Source organism: Chaetodon auriga, chromosome 24 (assembly GCF_051107435.1).
Source record: "Chaetodon auriga isolate fChaAug3 chromosome 24, fChaAug3.hap1, whole genome shotgun sequence".
In the NCBI taxonomy this organism is placed as follows: domain Eukaryota; kingdom Metazoa; phylum Chordata; class Actinopteri; order Chaetodontiformes; family Chaetodontidae; genus Chaetodon; species Chaetodon auriga.
In genome coordinates this window covers 5,690,076-5,714,178 of record NC_135097.1, presented here as the reverse complement: position 1 = coordinate 5,714,178, position 24,103 = coordinate 5,690,076, and the positions used below count along the sequence as shown (strand labels likewise).

The following is a 24,103-nucleotide window of genomic DNA, read 5'->3' as shown; positions in this document are numbered from 1 at the left end:
GCCAAAGTGAATCTGTGGAGAAACGTTAAGGAAAAACCCAAATTAAACACAGACACACACCCTGCGCAACTTGAATCTCTTTCCTCTTTTTAATTTAAAACAAAATTTAATCTTTTACATATTTTGTTTTAAATGTACAATCAAACAATGTAATCATACGTAAAATTCTTCATAATAATGCACAACTCTATCGACACTATTCATAAATTAAAAAAAAAAAAAACAATAAGGGAAAAACCATCGAGATCAGTATGAAATACAACGTTAGGCAACACCACTGGTTAACAAGGACGACGCCCCGCGGCCCGGCGCCCTCCAGCGGGACGAGTACACAGGACGAACCCGACCTTCCTCGCGCTCTCGCACACACTCGCACACACACACCAACTGCTGCCACCCAACAGGTAAGGTGCTACCGTCTGTCGCCGTCACTGAAAAGCAGGTTTCTTTTTCTGGGTTTTGGAATAAAATTAGCATGAAAAGCCAGAAAAACCTTCGCCAGGCACGAAGCAAGACTCGACCTCAGCTGTTTTTAAGGTCCCGAGATGATCGACAGGATGTGAAAGAAGAATTAAAAGGAAAAATAAAACCTTCCTTTACACAAGATTCACTATGTTTGGGGCGTGACAGCTCATTCTTGACCACAGAAGCAGCAGTTGTCCAAACTTAAGGTCCTGTGACTCAGCAGTTCCCGAGCTTTTGATCGGATGAAACGGTTTTTATCAGGAAGAAACCGCAGATGTTTAAACATCTGTTCAAGGCCAGTCTGAAACCTCTGCTGAGGTAAAGAAAGTAAACGCTGCACGTGAGGATTCACAGCTGAGCTCTGGTTTGCTTTGGCTTTACTCTCATTAGGATTAAAATGTTTGTTTTGGACTAAAAAAGGAGAAACTCAGAAATATTAACTTGGGCTAATTTACCACAATTAGACTCAAATAATTAAAAAAAACTGCTCAGGCCTCGGCTTCCACCCATCTGGCACACAATGCAGGTTAAATCAAACGCCATTAAGTGTCAGGAAGTACTACTGAATCAAAGTGTGACGTGGACATAAAGTAAGTGTTTACTTTGTGAAATTAGGTTTGTGTTCGGCGAATCAGGAGCGTTCAACCTGGAGAGAAGACGACGGCCTGATGTTTCACCTGGAAATAAAAGACGTTCTGTCCCGAAGACGCGCTCAGGTTACAGAGAAAGAAAAGAAGTCACCGCGTAGCATCGACGCCACCCTCCTCCAACTTTAACCGACCACTTAAGACAGTGCAGATTTCCAGAAAGTTCATTGATTACAGGAAGATCAATAATCTAAAAGTAATAATTGTTTGAAGAGAAAATTGGATTTATTTGTTTTCCTGTAACAGAGAACACAGAAGAACTCGACCTGGACTTTTTTTTTTTGTCTTTTACTTGCACACTTGACCTGCCTTCACACTGAATGAATAGACGGGAGTGACACACACGCACGCACGCACACACACACATACACACACACAAAGCTCAAGCTGGCTCAGAAATGAAAACACACTCACAGAAGGTCCTACGTTTTCCACCTTTTTCTTCTGAAAGGGAACAGTTTTTGTTCTTGAAATGCAGTACCCATCTATGTCTCTCTACCTTCCTCTCTCTCTCTCTCTCTCTCACACACACTCTCACTCACACACACACACACACACACGTCATAGCCATCTCTTTTAGACCGACGTGCACGCGGGTGAGCAGCCGTGTGCCGTGCGATCATGAGCTGCTGCCACGTTTTCGGGGTGAGGAGCAGGTGCATCCTGGCTGGAATGTAGTGATGCTAGGGACGCGCACGCACACACACACGTTCTCTCAAGCACACACACATACACACACTTAATTCACAGGTAAACAATGTATTTCTCTGCAGGACGGACAGGTCTGTGTGTGCAGGGTTGGGGGGGGAAGGGGTTGAGGAAAGTGTATTTCCACAGAGGCCTGGAGGTTTCAAGGTCCCTCATCGCGTCCCTTATCGGCGGTTCATTCCGACCTTTGACCCCAGCCAGGCGACCACGACCTCAGCGGCGACAGGACAAAGGTGAGGCACGTGAACAGTGCAGACAGGTGTATCTTTACAGGCTGGGGAGTCTCATGTGAGTGTGCAGGGAGAGAGAGCATGCATGTCTGAGGTGTCTGCAAGTGCAAAAGTGTGTGTTTTTGTCATTTTCTGTGTGTGCGTGTGTGTGTGTGTGTGTGTGCGTGTGTGGAAAAAGTGCATTCCTCATGTGTGTGCCTTCGAGCCCCGTGACCTCCTCGTGTCCTCAGCAGCCAGAATGATAATAAAGTCTTTTTTTCATCACGTCTTTTCCTTCTCACGGCCGGTAAAAGTCTGTGGGGGCCACAGTCAGTCGGCGAGGTTCAGGGTCTACAAAGCTCAAAACTAAACAGAAAAAAACAAAAAAACAAGGTCCGAATGTCAGAGATTGGAGCTGTCCAGGAGGCACACCTCCTCCTCGTCCTCGCAGTCGTCTCCCCCCCCCCCCCAGCCGTCCTGGAAGGAGCGGATCAGTTGAACATGATGGACTCGGGATCTTGGTTCGCCATTTGCGCCATGTGACGGAGGATATCTTTTTTTGTGATAATACCAAGAAGCCGCCTGCAGGGGGAGACAAAGGAGAGGGAGGAGGGGGGAGGAAGAGGAGGTTTAGAAAAGTGAGGAGGCGCTGCTGGCGTGCAGCCGGAGTGAAGCAGAGAAAACACTGTCGTGTTTTTGTTGGCATGTTTTGAAGTCTTCAATCAGGGAGAAGAGTTTGTTTTCTCTGACGTGAATCGTAAAATCAAATTGAGAACACTGATCGACGAGCCAACAAGAACACGAGTCCCTGAGGAAGCAAAAGTCAGCAGGAGGAAGAGGAAGGAGGTGAGTGACCAGAGGAAACCGGGATGAAGGCAGGTCTGAAACAGCACCTCCGCTCCCGGAGGGCAGGGTGTCGTTTCAGGCGCCGCCTCGGCCGTCGGTCCGAAAAGCCGGTGAGAAGGAAAAACTGGATCCTACAAGGAGACAGGAAGGAGTGAACAGGAGGTGGAGGAGTTAGAGCCCCTGAGGAGGAGGAGAGAGGACGCCCTCGTCACAGGAGTCTGAAACCATTAAGGATGATGTTTGATGAGTTTTCATGGAGTTTTTGATCTACATCACATCATGGGACACTTCCGATAATGTGTCAAACATATTAAAGGTGCAGTGGGAATAAGTCTTCTCACACCTATTGATGCACGAGCTGATTAAAAATGAATGAAAATTGATCAGCAGAAATATGAAACATGTAGTGAACACTCGGGCCGTGAATCTCAGTAAAAGCAGATGTGCAGCAGGGTTGCACAGCTGCACTCACGACAGCTACTTTCCAAATCCCAGGCCTGTTTCTGTTTACTGTTGGCTCGTGCTGCAGCCCTCACAAAGCGCGTGCAGCAGGGACTTAACGTCACGCCTCGAGCTTTGACCCTCCTGCTCATCAGTCGCGGTCTGTGGCACCAAATTTAAAGCAAAAAGAAAAAAAAGCGTGCGATCTGGAGCGCAGCTGCAGTCATCTATCTGGGTCAGGTTAGCCAGAGGAGCGCGCTGGCTTGCATACTGCATTTGACACACTGTGAGTTGGGACTCGCTAAACCTTTTCCGGCATACTAAAGAGTGTGGTGGTGGTCACAGTGTAAGACAGCTGTGATGGGACATTCGATGTTTCCACATGATGATGGTGATGTGAGCAGTTTCTGACTCGTGTCACAGAGCCGCCTCCTCCTCCTCCTCCTCCTCCTCTCTCTTAACTATTCTGCACATTTACCTGATGACCCAGGTGACAAGACCGGGTCTGACTTTGCAGCACGTTTCTAAATATTCAGTTAGTGAAGGTTATTCCTGCTGATTCAAGAGCACGTCGCAGGCTGAGGTCTCTGATTGGCCTGCTGCTGAAACATTAGAAATAACCACAAAGCTCTGACTCTCGTGCTCTTGAATTCAGCCGTGAATGTAGCTTCATTTGAATCCTGGAAAAGCAGATCAAGTGCATCCAAAACAAACACGTGAACCCAGGTCTGAGCTGAGATGGACTGTGGGGGAGGGGGGGGGGGGGGTTAGCGCTACAGCTACTGAGCAGCAGGAGGGGTGAAACACCGGTGATCAGACCCAGGTCTCCAAACGGCTGCTGAGACCCACGACCGCTCTCGCTCATTTCTAAACCAGTGAAATCAACAGAGGCGGTCGCAGAGGTTTGGGACACCAGGTACAGATCAGGGTGTACATGAAGGGGCAGCAGGTGGAGGCAGTGGTCCCTGTAAGCCAGCGGTGTCCAGTGCTGCTTCACGCTTCTTCACCCAGGTGACGACTGGAAACTGAACGTGTTTACTCTGTTGTGAAGAGGACGTGACGCCGCTGGCTAAGAGGAAACACTGGCAGGTTAAAGCACAGGATTAGTAATTACTTCATCCAGGTGGCTAACTAGCCGGGCCGCTACGGCACCAATCAGCACAACAAGGTCACTGCACCACAGCATTCGCTACCGCTACAGAATGAGGGAGGTGTGGCAATGAATCGCTATCACTAGAGATCCTCTCCCTCCCTTCGACTCGTCAAGACCACCCTCTGAAATGCATTAAAACAGCGGCAGTCCGCTTTCCCAAGGCGGCTAGCTACTCGCCAAGTGGTTGTAAAGGCGACAGGTCAGATGTCGTCAATCTGCGGAGACCCAGGGCGAAACGGTGGGGTCGAGAGTGGAGGGGTAAAAAAAAAAGAGGAAAAAAAGCAGTCGTTAATGTCAAAAAGAGAAAACTGAGGGCGGGTGAATTCTCAAAGTGAAATGAGCCGCTACTGTTGTGAAGGGAGGATGGGAAACACACACCAGGCAACACGACTGCACACATGCTGAGGAGTGACATCACTGATAACATCTCTGACGGCACACAGTAATCTGAACTACGCCTAAACACATCTGCTCTACGAAGCTTCTACGCGTCAGAGATTGAGCTTAACGAGCAGCTTGTCAAGGTGCTAGCATGATGCAGCTGACACGACACCGAGCAGAGCTACAGCAGGGGATGAGCTGCAGAGCTGCACTCTGCCAGTCCGCCGAGCCCTTTTCAGACACGGAGCCTCGCCGGCGTCGTCTGTCCTAAATGAACGCTTTTTGACAAGAGGATGCTCGAATGTTTGTGGATACAACTTGTGGACAAACTGTATTAATGGGGAGGTTTGACAAAGCTCAAGTTGGACAGTAACGACATGATGGAGGAAAAGTTTTCTCACCGCTTACATCAGTGATGGACTTTAAAAGCTGATTTTGGAGGACTGTTCTTTAATTAACGCTCTGCTTCTCAGCCAACCCGGATTTCATTCATCTTATCATCAATGTCATCGTTTATCATATGAAATGAAGGATTCAGCTGCGTCTTCTATGTCCTACAATGACGAACAGTTTGATCACATTTAATTTGCTCATGTACTGTTTGAGCCGTTCGTCTTGAATTAAAGCTCAAACCACATTGAACTCAGATTCTTCTGAACTGATCTGACATCTGAAGCCTTCTGCAACCAGTTCAAACTGGCTCACCTGCAGCGTCATTAAACCGGTTTTAAGGGTCAAAGGTCATTAATGAAAACAGTCGCAGCTGCAGGTGGAATAAGAGGCCCACTGAAAACCTGTGCAGGTCTGTTTTTAGGGCTTTATGTTAAACGCGTTTAAAGAACGAAGCGCACGTCTGAAAGGGGCTCTGGACTGATGTGGGTGACAGTTCCCATAGAGGTCCGACATTACAGGACCCCCAAAAACACAACAAAGCTTTTCTATGCAATGACTCATCAGATCTGCTACTGCTACCAGCGATGAAGATGAGGTCAGAGGGCGTCTATCTACGGATGTTTCTCTAAGATGAACCGCTTCATTAGAGGTGAATCCACACCAAACCAACCCACGAACAACAGAGTGCGAACAGTCAGTGACAGAGGAAGAAGAAGAGGAAGGCTTCATGTTCAGCTGGGAACTGTCAACAGTTTTCACACCAACTTTCATGCATCCCTCTTAAGAGGCGGAGCCTAAGAGACAGGTGCGAAAGTGGAGGAGGAGGGGGGGGTCACATGGTAAAGGGGGCGGGGCTAGTCACCAGGGGCTCCGTGTGCTGCTTGAGCTCCTCCAGATGCTCTAATATATTCTTCTTTGTGATGATGCCCAACACAATCCTGAAACACACACCTGTTACTCGGTAAACTGCCCGACAACAACAAACAAACAAACCAACAAACAAACAAACAAAAACGACAAACAGAGGAGAGACAGAGAGAGAACAGACAGCAGCAGCACAAAACATACATAACAGGTGTAACTTAAAATGTGAAACTCAACGTTAACACAAAATACAACTCAAAATTACAACAACTCAATTAACACAAAAACAACAGAAGTTTACAGTGTTAGAAACTGATTTCACATATTGTGATGGACAGTAAGCAAGTCTGCGCCTTTAATTGCGAGGTTTAAAGTTTCGGGCCTGACTGGCGCTCTTTGGATTACGTCATCTTGTTGCGCCTTCTTCTTCTGGATGGAAATCTGGATGCGCCAATTCTCTAGAAATAAGCTAAAAAAATGTGCTAAATTTGTATGGAAAATGTTCCAAAATAAATCTGATGATATTATATATATAAAAAATCAAAACCAGCAATTAATTGATCCTAGTTTATCTGACCATCCTAAGCCTGATATGGCTTATCATGGCCATGGAGCTCCACTGATTATATAAATCGATCTCTCAGACACTGTGTGGCTGCTGTAAATACTCACTAGAGCATGCAATGTGTATTAATCCACGAGAAAATAGTCCCTATGATTTACCTCTTGAGTAGGAACAAATGTGCTGAGCAGCCACCGACAGGGTGGAGAGGTTTGAAAGTACTCAGAGGTGAACTAACGCATTTGGTTCTGAAATGCAGCACAGCCTCAATGACAGCTATATTCTTAAAAATGTAAATAAAAAGAGTTAAACGTGAAGACGTAAATAAAAACAGAGTGCTGCACAGCTGTCGCAGCAAACTGACTGTTACCAGCTGCTCGGCTCAAACCGTCCTGTAATTCCTGGTTCACGCCAGCAGGTGGCTCTCTGCAAAACCTCCAGAAGACCTCCTGAGTCCAATCATGAGACATCTACTTTCAGAGCGCACGTCGGCTGACTGACCTGACAGACTACGCTTCCCAACGTGATGCCTGTTATGTAGTTGCGGTTAGTTTCAGCAGCTCGGTCTCTTCTGCAGAGACCGTCTGTTATTGTTCGGTGGGGAGGGGGGGTGAAGGGGGTGCAGCACAGCGGTTAGGCCAGGCCATGCAGATTACAGGGCAAACCCAGGGATCTGAGAGTCCATGCAACACCAGACGGTGTGTGCATGCGCTTGTGCGGCGTTTGTCGATCGTGACGACGCCAGAGAGAAGGATGTGAGAAGGATTCGCCCGCCGCTCGTCCAGCACATCCTTCCTCTTCAGACACTTTCATTTCCTACTTACCCGTTGTGAGTGACCAGGCACTGGCGCAGCCCCAGCTTCCGGAAGATGTCCACCACGATCTCCATGGGGGTGTGGTCGGTGACGGTGAAGGGGCTCATGTCCAGGATGGAGCGCAGTTTGAGGGGCCGGGGGCTGTCGGCGGGCAGGGTGGGTGCGTGCTGGGTGAAGTACACCCTGGAGTTCAACATGATGCCCTCCTGCTTGCGGCGAGCATTTTCTGTTGAGAAGGGAAGGAGAAAATCCAGGGGTTTGAGATGTGGAAGAAGACATTTTCATTACTATCTATTGTCTTAATCCTTTCTCATACATATGCAGTGGGGGCAAACTGGGCTCAGTGTAATGTAAGTTACCGATAGCGATGGTGATGTCCCTGCGCAGAGCAAAGCCCACCAGCCTCTGGGACTCCTTGGACACTATCACAGGGAAACCATTATAACTGGTTTCATTGATGGTGGCCTGCAGCTCCTCCACCGTCAGGTCGTCCTGCGTCAGCACCGCTAACGGCGGGTCGCTGCGTCGAGGCCTCATCACCTCCCTGGCCAGTGTGGTGTGCGTGAACTCCTCCTTGGCGTCCAGGAAGGGGTACCCGTTCAGACGGATGTGGGCCTCGTAGATTCCCTCTCGGCCGAACGCGTCGCCCACCCATTTGCTGGTCATGACGGCGGCCATGAGGGGGACGATGTACTCCAACCCGCCGGTGAGCTCGAAGACGATGACGACCAGGGAGACGGTCATACGGGTCACACCGCCTGAGGAGGCAGGTGAGTTTGAACGTGAACACCTTAATTTGACTTTAATATTCACCAGCATGAACATGAAGATGTTAAATATCCAGAGAGTGAAATGCATCATGGTTTAGTAAAAGACAGTCAATTGAGAGGATGAGAATTTGTTTCCTGTCTAGGCTCCTGAAATAAATACCTGCAAAAACAAGGGAATTCATCTTCCTGTGAATCTGATACTGCAGAGTAGCAGAACTGCCCAAAATGGTCTGATGCAACCAGATATCAAGAGGAGAGCAGTGTACCCATCCAGAGGAACACGTGAGGGTCAGCAGTGCGATTGTCTCATAGTAAATCTCATCATCTTTCAGCTGATGACCGAAAAATAAACAAGCATCGAGCCGAACTGGTCCCGCCGACTCACCCAGACACGCTGCGGCCCCCACCATGGCGTAGAGCCCTGGAGTGATGCAGTCGGCTCCCACCTCGCACCACTCTTTGAACAAGAACCAGTCGTGGTGATAATAGGCGAGCTGCTCCATGGCGATGCCGACGATTCGCCCTGCGATCGCCCCGATGGCCATGCTGGGGATGAACAAACCCGACGGTACCTGCGGATGAGAAGCAAGAGCTGGTTTTAGAAAAAGACATGCAGAGTCAAACATCTGACCCGTTAATAAAAAAGAAAAACATCCAGGGATCACACCTTAAGCCCAAAGGTGAATATGGTCATGATGATTTTGAAGATGAGCGCCAGGCAGAGCTGCCACATGGCGGCGTAGACGCCGGGCCCTGCCGGCCGGTTGGGGTTGTCGGTGAAGGCCTTGCTGCCGTTCATCTGGCTGCGGTACTGGCAGAGCTGCGAGGACTCCAGCGGGCCGCAGTCGGTGAACAGCTCCTTTATCAGCTCACTGGTGTTCTGACGCGTGTACGGGTTCGGGAAAGCAACCACAGCCGTGATGGCCGCCACCAAGATCACCTCCAACACCGGGTACTTTCCTGAAGAGAGGGACGACGCAACATGTCAGACTGCTGGAGGAACAGCAATTTTTAGCTGCAGTTTGTGACACACGGCTGGTACAAACTGCTGACAGTGATCTTCCAGACAGCCCCACCATTTCTAACAGCTACCTTCACCTTCCAGCACCTGGGCTGGCTGACATCCCAGTTTCGAACCGTGAATCAAGTCAAAGCACTTGCCGAAACGCGTCAGCTTGCGCCGCCGGCACCACGCGATGTTGGCTCGGATGAAGAAGGCTCCCCAGAGGCCTCCGAAAACTCCCAGAAGGATGAAGGGGATGAGCTCAAACAGGTACCACGGCGTGTGGTACTCCACGTAGAACAGCACCAGGCGGCTGTTCCCGAACGGGTTGATGGAGCGCAGGACGAAGGCCGCCACCAGGGCAGCGAAGAAGGAGCGCCACAGCGTCTTCAGAGGGAAGTAGTAGCTCACCTGAGAGAGATGAAGAAGAGTTTACGTGATTAGCTGAGGTTGAAGCGTTTTCAAAAGTCATTTCTGGTCAGTTCATGAGTCTACAAAACGTGTGCTGCACCTCCTCCAAGCTGAAGAGCACTCCTCCAATCGGGGCTCCAAAAGCAACAGACACCCCAGCCGCCGACGCAGCTGAGAGAACCTGGGAGACAAAACAAACACACCTCAGCTGATGTGATGAGGTCACAAAGAGCTACACGGTCATGTACTGTAACAGCAGAACACCGACTTGAACTTCTTCTCCCGCACCTCTCGTTTCTTAGCTTCGTTCTTGCTGTACTTGGGGAAGAGGTAGGAGAAGATGTTCCCACAGCAGCAGGCCACGTGGACCAAGGGGCCCTCCTTCCCGAGGCTGAGGCCGGACGCCACAGCCAGCACCAGAGTGATGGTCTTGATCATCAGGGTCCACTTGCCCAGATAGCCCCGGATGATGAACCCACTCAGGATGGTCTTGATCTGGGGGGGGGGGGGGGCAGGAAGAGGAAGCTGGAGATTAAACTCACGAAACAAGGGTTGGTTTGATTCCCACTGTGGACAACACTAAACACTAAAGTTCAGTCTTGACCTTGTAAACAGTCGTTTCGTAAAACAATCCCAACTCAGCTATGTTTATAGCTGCTGTCTACAGGGTGAAAAATTAACCTTTATGGTGAAGCCAGCAGGAACGTGAAGTCAATAAAAGAGCTGCAGAGCTCACGTGTCAGTGGATCCATGTTGATGACAACAACATGGACTGTGTCTGCTGATGAAGACCAGGTGATACGTTTGGAGGAAACACAGTGAGTGGACCTCAGGGCACCATTAACCAGGTTCTTATCAGCTGCACATTAGTCATTCTAAAGCATTTATCAATGTTTTATTTGAGGGGTTTTCAAGTTGGCTTTTCGGTTTCTTTCTTCACTCGGGCTTTAGCTGCATCTCTCCCTCCTGATCGAAGTCACACACTTTGCTCGCCAATGCAGTTCCACCTCGCTTGTTCCCATGGCAACAAAGCTCAGAGCGCTCAGCTAAAAAATGGCTTTCTCGCAGCACGGGCGAACCTGTCACATCTCCCTGCTGCCCACTGAATTCACAATTTTAAGCCACATCTAGACATTAAAGGGAATCCCATAAGCATGACGACACACTGTGGATCCCAGAGGGGGCACGCAGCGCATTAGACCACTTTCATGGAGAGGCAGCTGCAGCGATTTACAGACTTCCTGTTTCATGTGCTACTTCGAGCTTCCGACACCGAGAGCGAATTGATCAGACACGAGAAAATGAGAGAACCGAGATAAAACAGAACATCAGTAATCTGCTTCAGAGCGAGGGAGCTTGTGCAGAGACAGAAAAGATGACCTGATAACCTCGTTAGATGGATAAAACCGACACCGTCTGTGGAAAAAAGTAGTTTCAGTTTTGTGACTGAACAAAGACTCGTCCTTCACCAAATGAATATCTGTCAAAAAGCTCTAACAAGAAAAAAAAAATGCTGTTTGGGATGAAAGACGTTGGGAGTTTTCCATGAGAGCTTCAATGCACCAGTGAAGGGGAGGCTTCAAATCTGCCCCAGCGTGCAAGCTGCAACCACATCTCAGGACCTGAAAGGGTTTTGTGAAGGCAACACTGTCCTCACCTCAGGGATCCCCGAGCCGCAGGCGTACGGAGCGAACACCTTGACCAGACAGACAGCCAGGAAGGCGAAGGACAGAGCCCAGTAGATGTACATGAAGTAGTTCATGATGTACGAGCCGGGGCCCTGCGGAGAGGTGAGGAAGAGGAGAGGGGCAACAGCTTGAAACTCACCGCAACCAAAAGTGTCAATAACTCAATGAACCCTGTAACACCCTCCTCACTCTGCAAGTGGTCTGTCTAATTTAAAACACAAGGACTATTTTTACTGATTGTCTCAACATGTACTGTAATGTACCACAGCATGTCCACTGCACCAAGTGCATCAGTCCAACAGCAGAGTCACGTCAGACGCACCACTCTGTTGTTTGTTAAACTTTTTATTCACCAATCATTTCCAGTTGTTTTCTTTTTTGTTACCGCTGCTAAGCTGTTGGCATTGAATCACAACACTTCCAGGATGTTTCAAATTAATGAGAGGGATTATGCTCTTTGTGCTGCTGGAGGGCTTTTAACGTGAACCAATAGCTTGAAAAAAAACAAACAAAAAACAAAAAACAGAAAAATAAATGCAGATAGAGAATGAACAGCATTTCTAAATGTGCAATTCATTACTGACATTTTACTGAATTTATCAAGGCAACGTGTAAACACATGGAGGTTGCAGATTGCATTAGCAGCAAAGAGGAGCAAATCAGAAAATATGGAGGCTGGAATATAATAAAATATACATAAATAAACTAAGCTCAAATAAAGGCCTGGTTGTATCTGCAGTCTATTTGTGAATATACAGTGATTTATGCCGTGAAGCAGCAGAAAAAGGGCTGCTGCGGTGGCTGACGTCTCGAGCGTGTGCCTGCGTTAGTCTACCTCAGCCTGCCCCAGTATTAGCTCAGCCCAGCTCTTCCACTGAGGACACTTGTCCCGCTCAGCGAAGGTGGTCTCATTGGACGTCCAGCAGCACTGCTCGTGGTTGAACCACATTGCGCTCAGGCACACGCCCTCCTTCAGGTCGTTCATCCAATCAGCAGCAATGTCAATCAGGCCAGCCAAAGCACCTGGCGGGGGGAGGAGGGAACCAGGAAGGAAACGAGGGGCCAAGAGGTGAAGGCAGGAAGTAGAGAAAGAGGAAAAAAAAGAGGCAGAGGCAGTTAGCTTGCTGGTTATGCTAACAGTTTTTATATGAGCCTTTTATCTTATCAGTTTAGAACGGAAAGGAAGATCAAGCCTGTAAAGCCTCCACATCAAATATAATATAAAATGAACCTGATAATGCTGTGTTCAGGCTGTGATGTAGAGGTAATAATAATTTTCATCTGCATCCTAAAATGTGGCACTAACCCTGACAGTCAAAGAGCAGGAACACCTACGGGTCCTGTGTTGGCCTACAGGAACACGACATGGAAGGTTTTATACCCAAATCACTTGAGAAATACTACTATGGCGTATTTTGCCCATATGTTTCCTTTGCAACCTGGATCTTAAGAGATGCTTTCCTACAACAAAGTCATTTCACAGGAACTTAACTTCACCTATCTGGTCCTCAAACAGTTGGTACAAAACCCTGTAGGTTTTCTCTTCTTTTGGTGGTCAAACGAACATAAATCATTGATGTAGATTTGCTGTTTTGAGGACAGAACTCTATCTGGTGAGGCGCTTGTTTGTGTTTGAGAGCGAACAGTTAAGTGAGAGCAAAAGACGGAGAGCGACCAAGAGGAAGGCTGAGCGAGAGCTGCCTGAGGCGAAGCGTGTGAGAGTCACCAGCAGAGGAGATAATGGCTCTGTGTTTGCACTGTGTGTGTGTGTGCATGCGTGTTACCTGAGGCCAAGCCGGTGAGCGTCACCACCAGCCACCCAGACCAAGCATCGTACAGGCTCTTGGTGAACTCCCATGCTGACTCCTTCTTCTTACTGTTGATCTAAAAACACACACAGCAGCTGGTGAGCTAACGCTAAATGAGATGCATGAATAAGACAGAAAACAAAGTGAAAAAGCTCACGAGAAAATGTCAGGTGAACAGGTATTTAGTCACTTATGCAGTAGAGACCTACTTGCAGTAATGCAAGTAGGTCAAAGGCCCTAATGGTAAGCAAGTCAGAAACTGACTTTCATGGCAGGATTTTCTGCCGCTGCTTCAGCGAAACGGTTGACTTAAAGACCAGTTTATAAAACCAATGTTTGACAAAGTATTCAAGTAACACACATCAAACAAATGAACAAATTCCCAGAGTTATCATTTCCTGTATTCCTGCAAGGAACCACTTGTGGAAAGACGGCTGTGGGGTTGTGTCAATGTTTGGATGAGCGTGTTGGCAGAGCGAGGTCAGCGACGGGGAGCTGAAGGTCAGGATGCATGAGATGGTACGATGTGGATTTCTATGCTGAGCATGAACGTTTACTCTTGACTTTGGTCTCGGTCTCCAACTGCGGATGAAGACGACTGTGAGATGAAACAAAGCTAGTGTCGGCTGGCAGAAAAATCCCATTGAAAACATTTCGACACTCTCTCTGATATCAACTTCTTTTCCCTTGTGTTTGCTGTTGGTGAAACTTGGGTTTCTGTGGGCAGGTTGGACCGTTTTCCTTCTCTGTTGATTCTGCTGATCTTAACTACCCAGTTCTTCTTTCAAGTGATCCACAGGAAGTGCATGACACAACACTTCCTGTGCAGCAGGGGACTTTTTGCTGATGCCAGCTAACGTGCGAAAGCTGCATGAACGGTAAACAGGCTGAGCTGCGACTATGAGATACTAAAGAGAGCCTCATGTGTCATTTTAAAAACCCTTGAAAATGTCTTCAGGCTAAAGGCCTCAGCATGCTTCAGACAGGGGCGGTTAAGGGTGGGTTATAGTACAGTAGAGGTAGTTCGACGTCTGGCGTTGATGGAAATCAAAACTGACCAACCAACAAGAAGTTCTGATGGAGAGTAAAGTATGTACGTACGTGCCCCCCTCAGCGCGAGGGGCAGCTTGTTTGGAGCACACTGACACCTTTTAAGCTTTAGAGGTTGCACTGCTGGCCGGCTGCTCACCTTCCGGTGTCTCTCGCGGTCCTTGCACTTCTCACGGACCCAGTCGATGGTGTGGAAGTCGTCGTAGGTCCCCACGCCAGGGATGGGCTCCTCTAGGAAGTCCAACAGGTGGGTGGTGCTGCTGGGTGCCCCGCCCCCGTTAGACATGGCGTAGTTAGACCCTGAAGAGGATATTAAAAAGTTGGTCACTTCACGGTTTAGAGACCACACTGCTGAAACTCTGTATACACACAGACGAGTGCTTATTTTCCCTCTGAGCCATTTTCCAACTAATCTCACCGAAAGTCATTTCAGCACATCAAATATTCTTATAGCATTACAACAAGAAGCGATTGTGCTGCTCTGCAGTACCTCTGAGCATCTCATAAACGCTCCTGAAAAGACAAGAGATCCATCACGCCGCTGCACATTGGAGCCACGGCTCCTCGATTATCCGGCTCATCAGAAGCACTGCAGAGCTAAAACACACAGCCACCGCTGAGATATAATGACACCGTTGGAAGCACAGCGGCACTGAGGAAACCCTGCGAGGCCATCGCCTCATCTGGAACGAACACGATGACGGAGCAGAGGCTTATCTGCAACACTAGGACGAGCAAACTTTGGCTGAAATACCTGGAGGAGATCAATCTTTCTCCTCTCGGATCCTCCCTCGGGCGTGAGACGCAGATCACTATGTGTGGCTGGGTGGGTGTGTCTGCAGACGGCCTTTCACAGCTTTCAGTAAGTGAATCAGCGAGTTTTAGCGAAGCTCTTTCTGCACTTCACTGGGTAAAAGACCTTTTAATTATATGGAAAACCTTTCGCCGACGCCTTGTCGGCTTTTTCTATGGAGCCATAAAGTCCTCCATCCCTTCAGGTGTAAACGACTTTAACTACCTGGCTGTCAGCACTGGTCTGACTGTATTACAGCCTGCAAGACAATGGGATCGTCTACAGGCCCAATAACCATGCGTAGAAGGTTAAGTGATGACTTCAACATGACTATGATTAGTCACAGCACGCATTAATGATTAAACGACAAAAAACACAGAGCACGCGTTGTCCACTGCCTTTTGGAGGACTGCTGATACTACACCGAGATAATTACAGGGAGTCTGAGACACTGAATGACGCTGCTGGTTAGGTCTGATCTGTTCGGCCTGGGTGCACAGATTCAATACAAAGGAGGGACAGCGAGACATATCCAGTCACATCAGCACACACAAACACACATCATGACAGAGCGAGGGGGAGCAGCCGAAGGGCAGATTCTCGCTGCCTCTTACATGAAAAACACACCAGGATTTGCATGGCTGCTATTTGACGGCTGCATGATGTGACATCTTTTTGCTGAAAGAAAGCGAAAGCTCTAATGCTTCATCATACAGTCAAAAAACGGTTTAATCAAAAATCTTTATAATCTTCTTAGTCATCATCCGTACAATTCAGTGAGTCCACTCCAGTATTCAAGAACAAGAGAGCCGTCACATTAACTTGAACATGCACTGCCTCATGTTTAATCCGGCACGAAGTGTGTTTGAGAAATTAGAGAGAACCCGTCCTCCCACGTTTGAGATTGTCAGAGAGTCTGAGGCTAATCCTCCTACTTGTGATGACACAAATATGTGAGGCGACTTCTTCATCTTCAACACAAAGGCGGCACAGTGTGTAAGAGGGACAAAAGGCAGACAGAGCAGCAGCTGCAGATTGTGTTTCAGTGGTCAGAGGAACAAAGTGAAAGATGTGCTTTTAGTCAAAATAACTGCGTGTGCATTCAGCAATATCAGATTATGTGTGTGGGCTGCAAAAAGAAAACAGAAATACACGGCTATCATCGAGAGCTCACGAGGTGGAGGATGGAGTGAAACTATGATGGATGCCCAGAGATAACAAAAGATAAAAGCAAGGCGAGTATAATCTTAAAGAGTAACGTAACACCAAGCCAAAATGCAGTGTTGAATTACTTTTAAATCTTAATTCAGATTCTTGAGAGACAAACTAGACAAACGTCTCTTCAGTCAGACACTGATTTCCCTTTGAAAACAACTTGGAAGTTAAACTTCATGTATTTTTACGCACGTAGCATCGAGCAGAAGCTACACAAACGTTGTTACACGGTTGACAGTCCGCCTCGTTTCCCCTGCTATGCTTATTGAATCATTCATTCACTCATTCATTCTGCGCCCGGCGGTCAGTCACACATCCATCAGGCATGCTGCTGATGAATTTTCCAGCATCCTGTGATGAGACGCTGTCCTTCAGTCAGACCTCGACAGATCCAAAGCTTCAAGAGCTAATTCGACTGTTTTACCAGGTAAATTTAAGTTGCTCAATGTGCTTTCATTCTGTTGCTCTCGCACTGCCAAAGATAAAGGTGTCAATGCAGAAACGTGGACGAGAATAATGGCAATCTATTGACAGCAACAGTTAATACTGAGAAGGAAAAACCTGCGACCATTAGCAGCAGGCGTACATTTTCCAGCCCATAATACACATTTCCCCCTACATTTCTAATCTCCTGAGCCTCACTACCACTGGGACAGGGTCATGGCTGTCAAACAAGGCCTCATTCAGAGCTGTTAACTCTCTCTGATCACTAAACATAAAAACCATACAACGGATCATCAGTGCATCTGCATCCTTTCCAAGCACCGCTACACTGCAGCTGCTATAACCATAAAATAAATGAGCTACACAACTCAGTGCACCACAAAAATGGATGCACAACGGGAGAGAGAGATTATAGGCCATCAAAATCTGATGATGCTTTCTGTCAAATTACATACATCTCAATGTGGAATAAAGCTCTTGCACACAGGCGGCATTTTTATCCTTTGCCGAAGATGAAGCCTGCTTCCCAAAGATTTCCCAGATCACCATTGAGGGCCACGACAGAGCCTTTGAAAGAGCAGCTTATTAGCTCGCTGCCTTTGATGCTTGATGGGATGCGGGAGAGGAAAAGCCCCTTTGGTGTGAATTTCTGTAAGAGGCAGGGAAAAGACGGCCCAGCTTTGATCTGACCAGGCGATATACATCGTGTCCAGAGAGGGGAGAGGGGAGTGAGTGTGGAGTCAGCAGCAGTGAGAGTGTCAGGCTTGGCAGGGAGACCGATACCAGCATTCTCCATTTTGATTTCACAGTGACGGCTACAGTCTGGACTGTCCGGGGATCGTGTGTGTGTGTGTGTGTGTGTGTGTGTGTGGAATGGCAATGACTCAGTTATTGACTCAGCGAAAGCAGTTTGATACGGAGGTCTGAGATACGACCTTTCTGAATCCATCAGTGGTCACCTGACGGCAAGAAGAAAACAAATAAGAGTGGAGCTGCGAGCTGTGGGTGGTGTGAACAACGAAATAAATAAGAAACAAAATAAGCAATCGAGGCAGCTGCAGAACAGCATCTCCCGTGTTCTGTGAGATAAAATTACTGTTTCTGGCATGTGACGGCTTCAGTTTCCCGTTTCCCACACTGCTTAGCTTCCTGCACCGGGACAACTGTTGAGTGTTTTGCTGCCAGTAGCAATCACTGCTGCCACAGTTCAACGGCAGTTACAGTTTTACTGATATTAGTACATAAAGCTTGAACTCATCCTTGAGAGATCGAACATGGCACCAACTCAAGAGTCCAAACTCCCAAGAACGAGAGGACGCAGCGGCTCAAATCACAATTACAATTAACTGTAATGATAAACTGACTATTTATTCAAAGTCTAAATAGGTCTTTATAGCTTAAAAGCATCTCAAAGACTTAACTTTGGTGACATAGCAGTCTGATTGTCCTCTATCCCTGCTGGTTGAATCCAAAAGCATGCTGGGAAACCTCTCTCAGCTGTCGCAGTTTCACAATTGCTTCCAAACCTCCCATCTTCTACCATTTTTGAGTTCTGAGTCAAGACGAAAGAGCCAAAAAGAATCCTGTTTCCTGGATAAACACAGTGACTGACACGGACTCATTTTATTTATCGATGTCCTAAAAGGCTGTTCAAACCACCCACTGCATGAAATGGTGACGGTAATGACTCTGCAGTCCGTCTTCATGCCTCTTCATCTCGATGTCGACCTCTTGCAGTTAAGAGTCTTTTCTTAAACAACACACAGTAGCCGCACACATACAATCAGAGACATCTGCAAAGTCTGCTGTCAGTGCCATGAATGGAAACTAACGTGCAGATGAAAGGGGCAGAAAATGTTCTGTGGAGAAGAAATATGAAATGTCGACACTCCCGAGACAGCAGAGCACCAAGAGAAGACTGCGGTGCTGCGCTGCAGTAACTACTTCAAAATTTCCAGCTCACACGCAGAAACAGAATGGATGTGGCTGAATTAAAAAGGGAACATTTTCAACCTCTGATGAGCGATTTGATGGACGAGATGAGCCCCTCTTGACGCCGCTGCGCTGCTGGCACCCATCAGTCAAGTCAGGAGCATGGAGCCAAGCGAGGGTGACGCCACAGAAAGCAGAGCCCGACAGGGACCGTGTACGTGCTCGTCGCCAGCATCACGCTCTGGCAGTTCGGCGGGCATGCGGACAAAAAGTCACACTCGCACACACAAAAATCAGGCTTCGGTTTCGTTCCCTTGCGCATACGTACAGTGACACAGCGATCCTGCATCAGGGCTAAAAGCCACATCAGTGCAGGCTATCAATAATACCACTTCTCTCAATGAGCAGTTTGACTCTTACTGCGTTACTCCAACCAATGAGGTGGGAAACGAGCATCACTTCAGAGGTTTCTGTGTCTAATGCGTGGAGAGAGTCCAGGTTTCATTCAGTCCTACGACCACCCCTGCGTTAAGCCCACTCTACTACTGCAGCGTAAATGAGATCAGAGAGGTTTACAGGCAGCCGGCAGGGTCAGCTGGGTTGGACTAGGGTTTGTCTGCTCAGCTGTCATGTGATCAGCAGCGTAAACTGGCCCCGACTGGCAACCTCATTATAGCCTGAAGATCCAGACTGGCGGAATCCCCGGAGTCACATGAAAAGGCTGACAAACAAATGATCAAAGTCCGAAAAGCCTGAGGACTCAAATGCCCCAACTTTCCTTTGTGTGTTTACATTTGACATGACGGTTACTGGTTGTTGAGGAAAGGCCACAGGGTTTAAGGTAAATGTCCTTAAAGCGGCCTATTTATGAGAGTTGCAGAAATAGTGCACACTCTATAATGTCCACTTTCACAGGTTACTGATGCAGGAAGTTGGCAAACAAATGCATCTGAATGACAATTTATGCAGCCATAATATGAAAAACTGCCAGAGGCCACATGAACAAAGCCAGTGGTGGAACATAACTGGGCACATTTACTCAAATAATGTACCTGAGTACAAATTTGAGGCACTTGTAGTTTGAATATTTCCATTTAATGCAACTTTAAACTCCTTCTCCACTGCATCTCTGCGGCAAATCTATGTGAAAAACTGCCAAACGTACAGCCAGATGTGGTCAAATCATGAGCTAGACTGAAAGCTACGACACTGTGCTGCTTGGCTGTACGGACGTCGCTTTCCACAAAGTGTATGCAGGCAGCAGCGGATCTGTCCTGAACTCATCAGGGGCCTTTTGTCTCTGCTCGCTCACCGTAAAAACCTAACAAGGCCTGTGGAGGAACCAGCACACACACACACACAACTCAAGGAAAACTCCCTAAAGGCCACACTGGAAAGACGAGCCAGGAAACAGCACAAGAAGTCAAACTTGTCGCAAAACAAGCCATAATTTGGCTCAATTTGCCTGCACGCCTTCGCCCGAGGAGGCCGTTATGAGTGATGCGATGTGACGCCCTGAATGTGGCCAACAGGTGTCCTCACAGCTCAACAACACACAGTCCAGATCTGTGAACATCCAGTCCACATAACTGTGTCAAAGCCTGGCTGTGGCTCCGTGTGGAGAAATTAAAATGGATGCCCACGATGTCGCCTTCAGTCGCTGCTGCTTACAGGCCCAAGCACAAGCCCTCGCCCTAAAACAAACCCTGTCTTTATCTCATTATCTCCGGCTGACGAGCACACACACCGACGGTTAATTATCAACGCAGGTGAGAGGCGGACGGTCAAATAAGCTGGCCAGATCGCCCACAGAACACGCAGCGCTGCAGAGCAATGGCAGCCTCTAATCCACAGTGACACTCTGATTTCCATATTCACCGGCGGCAGATGAGGTAGCATTCGTTCAACCTGCGTCTGCCTGCCGTACGGCTGCATGCACTCACTGTATGAGAGGAGGAAGGAGGAGGAAGGCCTCTGTCATCACAGCAGTGTGAGGAAAGGAGAGAATCGGAGGGACGGGGGAGGGAAAAAAAAGAAGAGGGGACATGGCGTACCTCTTTTAGGGATCTCCTGCAAGGGGATGGTGTCCCCTCCCCCGTCGTAGGGCAAATAGGGGTCGGCTGCCGCGTCCTCCTCCTCCATGTTGACAGCTGAGACGAGGCTAGGCTAACGTTAAGCTAGGCTTCAGTGCGCACTGCTCTCTGCGTGTGTGTCAGTCGCTGCCATGTTTACCAGAGGAAGGCAAGCGAGGCTGCGTGAGTGAGTGTGTGAGTGTGTGTGTGTGAGTGCACAGTCCTCTCTCTCCCTCCCTCCCCCTCCCTTTCCTTTCTCTCTCCACTGCAGCAGCTGACTGATGATGTCATCACACACACAAACACACGCACGCACGCACACACTCAAAGGGAAAGACGATCACACCGAGCCGGTCAGCCTCGCCTGCTCCGTTGCTGGGGGAGATCAGCGAGCCCTGCCTGCATGGGAGAGACCATGGCGCCGGGTCACGGGGGTGTGTGCGTGTGTGTGCGTGTGTGTGCGTGAGAGGGTGAGCTCTGAAAAGGAATATTCCATTCTGAGCAAGTGCAGGGGAGTTGAAGTAAAGGTAAATGGACGTTTTAATCCCACAGCACTGGCAGAGGAAGTATTCAGATCTAAAAGTACTAATACCACATTGTAGAAATACTGTAAAAGTATGTAAGTATAATGAGGAAAATGCACTTAAAGTATTAAAAGTATGTTCCGTCACTTGATTATTATCACTCATGCTTCAGTGTAAAAGCAGGGTTTTACTGTTGGAGCTCACTTTGAATCATTTTGTAAAAGACTGCGACTAATGATCTTTTTCTCCATTAATATATTGATTGTTTGGTTTGTAAAAATTCTGAAAATAGTGAGGAAGGTCAAGTAAAAGTACCTCAAATTTGTACTTAAGAATAGTACTTGAGTAAATGGTTACATTCTACCACTGTAGCTTAGTATGCTAATTATTCGGGCTGTTGACCACAACTTAAAAGGACGATTGTTAAGGGGTTGATTGAAGACATTTAAATCAATACTGAAAGTTATTTTTAGCTGCATGTGGGGAAGCATCGATCCCTCAGAGGTGGTGCTGGGGGAGAAATGGTCAAATTAGTCTGTTTAGAATGATAAAGGGGAAAACTTTCCTTTCCTATTCATACATGAAATGAAAGGAAGCTTTGTGATTGCACAAACAAGAAATAACGACATTCCCATGGGAGTTATTTGCTAATTTGCCTTGTTATTTTGGTTATTTCTGAATACCGTCTGTGAACATGGCAACTGCTGCCTTTGCCTTCAGTACGCAAAGAGAAAACTAAATACTGTGTAAGAGAGAAGAAGCAAAAAGTGGGTCTAATATCAGTCACACTGCTCGCTCTGTCGTCTACAGAGAGGATATGAAACATGTGAGATAACATCTGGACGTCTCGTAACATCTGTGCCACAATGTACTCTAATGCAGACGAGCCTCCCTCCACTCTCCACCCGTTCCACCGTTCAGAACTGACGTGGATTTCATGGGTACAATCCGAAAGGGACCACACAGTCGCCGTGCTTGGAGGCGGGAGGTGTTTTGTAAACTCGCCGTAATGGTGTGTTATTATATGAAACAATGCGACCAAAGTCGGGTCCTTCAGGCTTGAACAATGGGACCCGGACGTTTCACACGCTGTCACTGTGAGATCGCAGAAATATAAAAACAGCCTGTCACCTTAACTCTGCATGGCCCCTCACCTTTCAGCAGGGCTCCTGTTGGTAGGCAATGGCACAGGTGATGTCAGCCATAGTCTGCTCCCTCCCTGCTCAACAAGTCCCAGTCCGGACGTCAAAGCAGCAAAACAACGGCAAGTTTTGAAAAAAGTCTCTGTAATCCAGCCAGTTAAGAGAAAACAGAACAAATCCTTTCCAGTTTACCGAGCGGCATTCTCAAAAGCGCTGCTCCATTTGTCTTCCTCACGTCTCCTGCTGAGCAAACAAAAAGTTTCAGGATAAACCTCCAGCGTGAGCCAGCCCCTTGTTCACACTGCGGCCGCAGCCCAGAGGAGGGCTTTACGAGCCTTCCTATGAACCCACCCACTCATAACCACGTAAAAATAGCACAGGCAGGCAGCGAGAGGGGCACCACACCAAGCTCAAGGAAGAGCATTCATCCAGACATTTCCTGAAATGCTAGCTTACGCTGGCTGGAAGCCAAACTGGTTCATGGGAATGACACTGTACGTCCGGGTGTCACACACAAATCAAGACTGACGGGGTTGAGAGGTGGAGCTCAGGCACCTGCAGTAGTTATGACTGTACTGGACTGCTGTGTTGTACTACTGACAGTATGATCCAAAGTGACAAAGACCCTGACCTCAAGGAAGCTGAAGTGCAAGTAATGTAGTAGTGACATCCTCGCCTGTGAACGACTGAGCCTTTCCAGGATGCCCCTTTCATACCCAATCATGATCTCACGACGTTATTTTGGAATCAGGGTTGTAAACGCCGCTGTTAATACAATACTGGTCATCAGATTTCAACACCTGGCAGAAAACACCGGCTGTATGACTGTCAGTTTTGTGTTTGCGTAAACGTTTGACTGAAGCTCGCCGTCCGTTTGTAGCAGCAGTGACAGCAGAAGTGGTGGCGGGTTAGGGTTACCCCATGCTTTCCCCTTTAGCAGTTAACGGGCCGGAGGTCCAGTTTCAGAGTCAAGGAATAAGAGGCTAATCACCAGGCAGAGACTGAAGACACTGAAACATGAGCCGATCCTTCATAAACACACACACAGTACATCTAATACCATCTAACTACGGCAAATTCCAAATACAAGGGCCGTAAATATGAAATTCCCAATGAAAAGCAGACAACAGCAGCTCCCCAGATGCTAAATCCTCATGACTTTGGTTAACTTTCCATCTCGCACCATGTGATAACTCAGAAGAAACTGCAGTACAGAAATACCAAAATAGGCCTGAGGTCATTTACAAACACTGTTCACTAGAGAACGCTGAGAACAACAACTACCAGCTGATATATCGACTCCCAGATACCAACAGCAGTACCAAAAATCCAGAATCAGTTCAATCCAGTATCTAACAAGCTAACATGGCTAACATCAACCTGTTCATGCTAACACTAGCATCCTAACATGTTAAAATGCTAAATGGAATGCTAAACCTAGCATCTAATAGCTGGACTGACGACTGACGCTACCTTCCAGGGCCAAACTTGCGTTATAGCTGGTTAGCTAGCTACAACTGTGCTTCCGTCTGCATCCTGCTGCGCTGCACATGGCCTCCCATACAGGCAAGTCACGCTGAATATCCTGGTCACCCACAGTCTCCTTTTCAATAATGAATAGGCTGAGTCTAGACTCCAGAGTCGTTATGTCACTGCTGTGCTTTGCTGCACTTCAAATCATACAAGTCGGCAGGAAATTAACTATGAGACATCACTGTTTTATCAAATGTGTCGTCTCAATGTATGACTGTTGCTGCAATAAATGTT

General features: G+C 47.8%; 1 protein-coding gene across 7 annotated transcripts in view; it reads right to left on the bottom strand.

Moving 5' to 3' along the window:
* Window positions 1-57: 57 nt before the first annotated feature.
* clcn3 (chloride channel 3) overlaps window positions 58-24,103 on the bottom strand; it is a 32,794-nt gene continuing 8,748 nt past the window's right edge. For 2 of the 7 annotated variants that reach the window (XM_076725412.1, XM_076725417.1), the window contains 13 exons: window positions 14,354-14,514; window positions 13,141-13,240; window positions 12,192-12,379; window positions 11,326-11,448; window positions 9,957-10,163; window positions 9,769-9,849; window positions 9,416-9,668; window positions 8,922-9,214; window positions 8,640-8,826; window positions 7,844-8,242; window positions 7,494-7,710; window positions 6,106-6,181; window positions 58-2,611 (listed from right to left, as the gene is read on the bottom strand). In XM_076725412.1, coding sequence (XP_076581527.1) covers window positions 2,432-2,611; window positions 6,106-6,181; window positions 7,494-7,710; window positions 7,844-8,242; window positions 8,640-8,826; window positions 8,922-9,214; window positions 9,416-9,668; window positions 9,769-9,849; window positions 9,957-10,163; window positions 11,326-11,448; window positions 12,192-12,379; window positions 13,141-13,240; window positions 14,354-14,514 — 2,465 coding nt within the window. In that variant the 3' untranslated portion in view covers window positions 58-2,431. Of the gene's footprint in view, window positions 2,612-4,646; window positions 4,685-6,105; window positions 6,182-7,493; window positions 7,711-7,843; window positions 8,243-8,639; window positions 8,827-8,921; window positions 9,215-9,415; window positions 9,669-9,768; window positions 9,850-9,956; window positions 10,164-11,325; window positions 11,449-12,191; window positions 12,380-13,140; window positions 13,241-14,353; window positions 14,515-20,652; window positions 20,882-22,348; window positions 22,478-24,103 lie in introns of those variants that run through there. The other 5 variants (XM_076725415.1, XM_076725416.1, XM_076725413.1 and 2 more) reach the window with 5 other exon arrangements.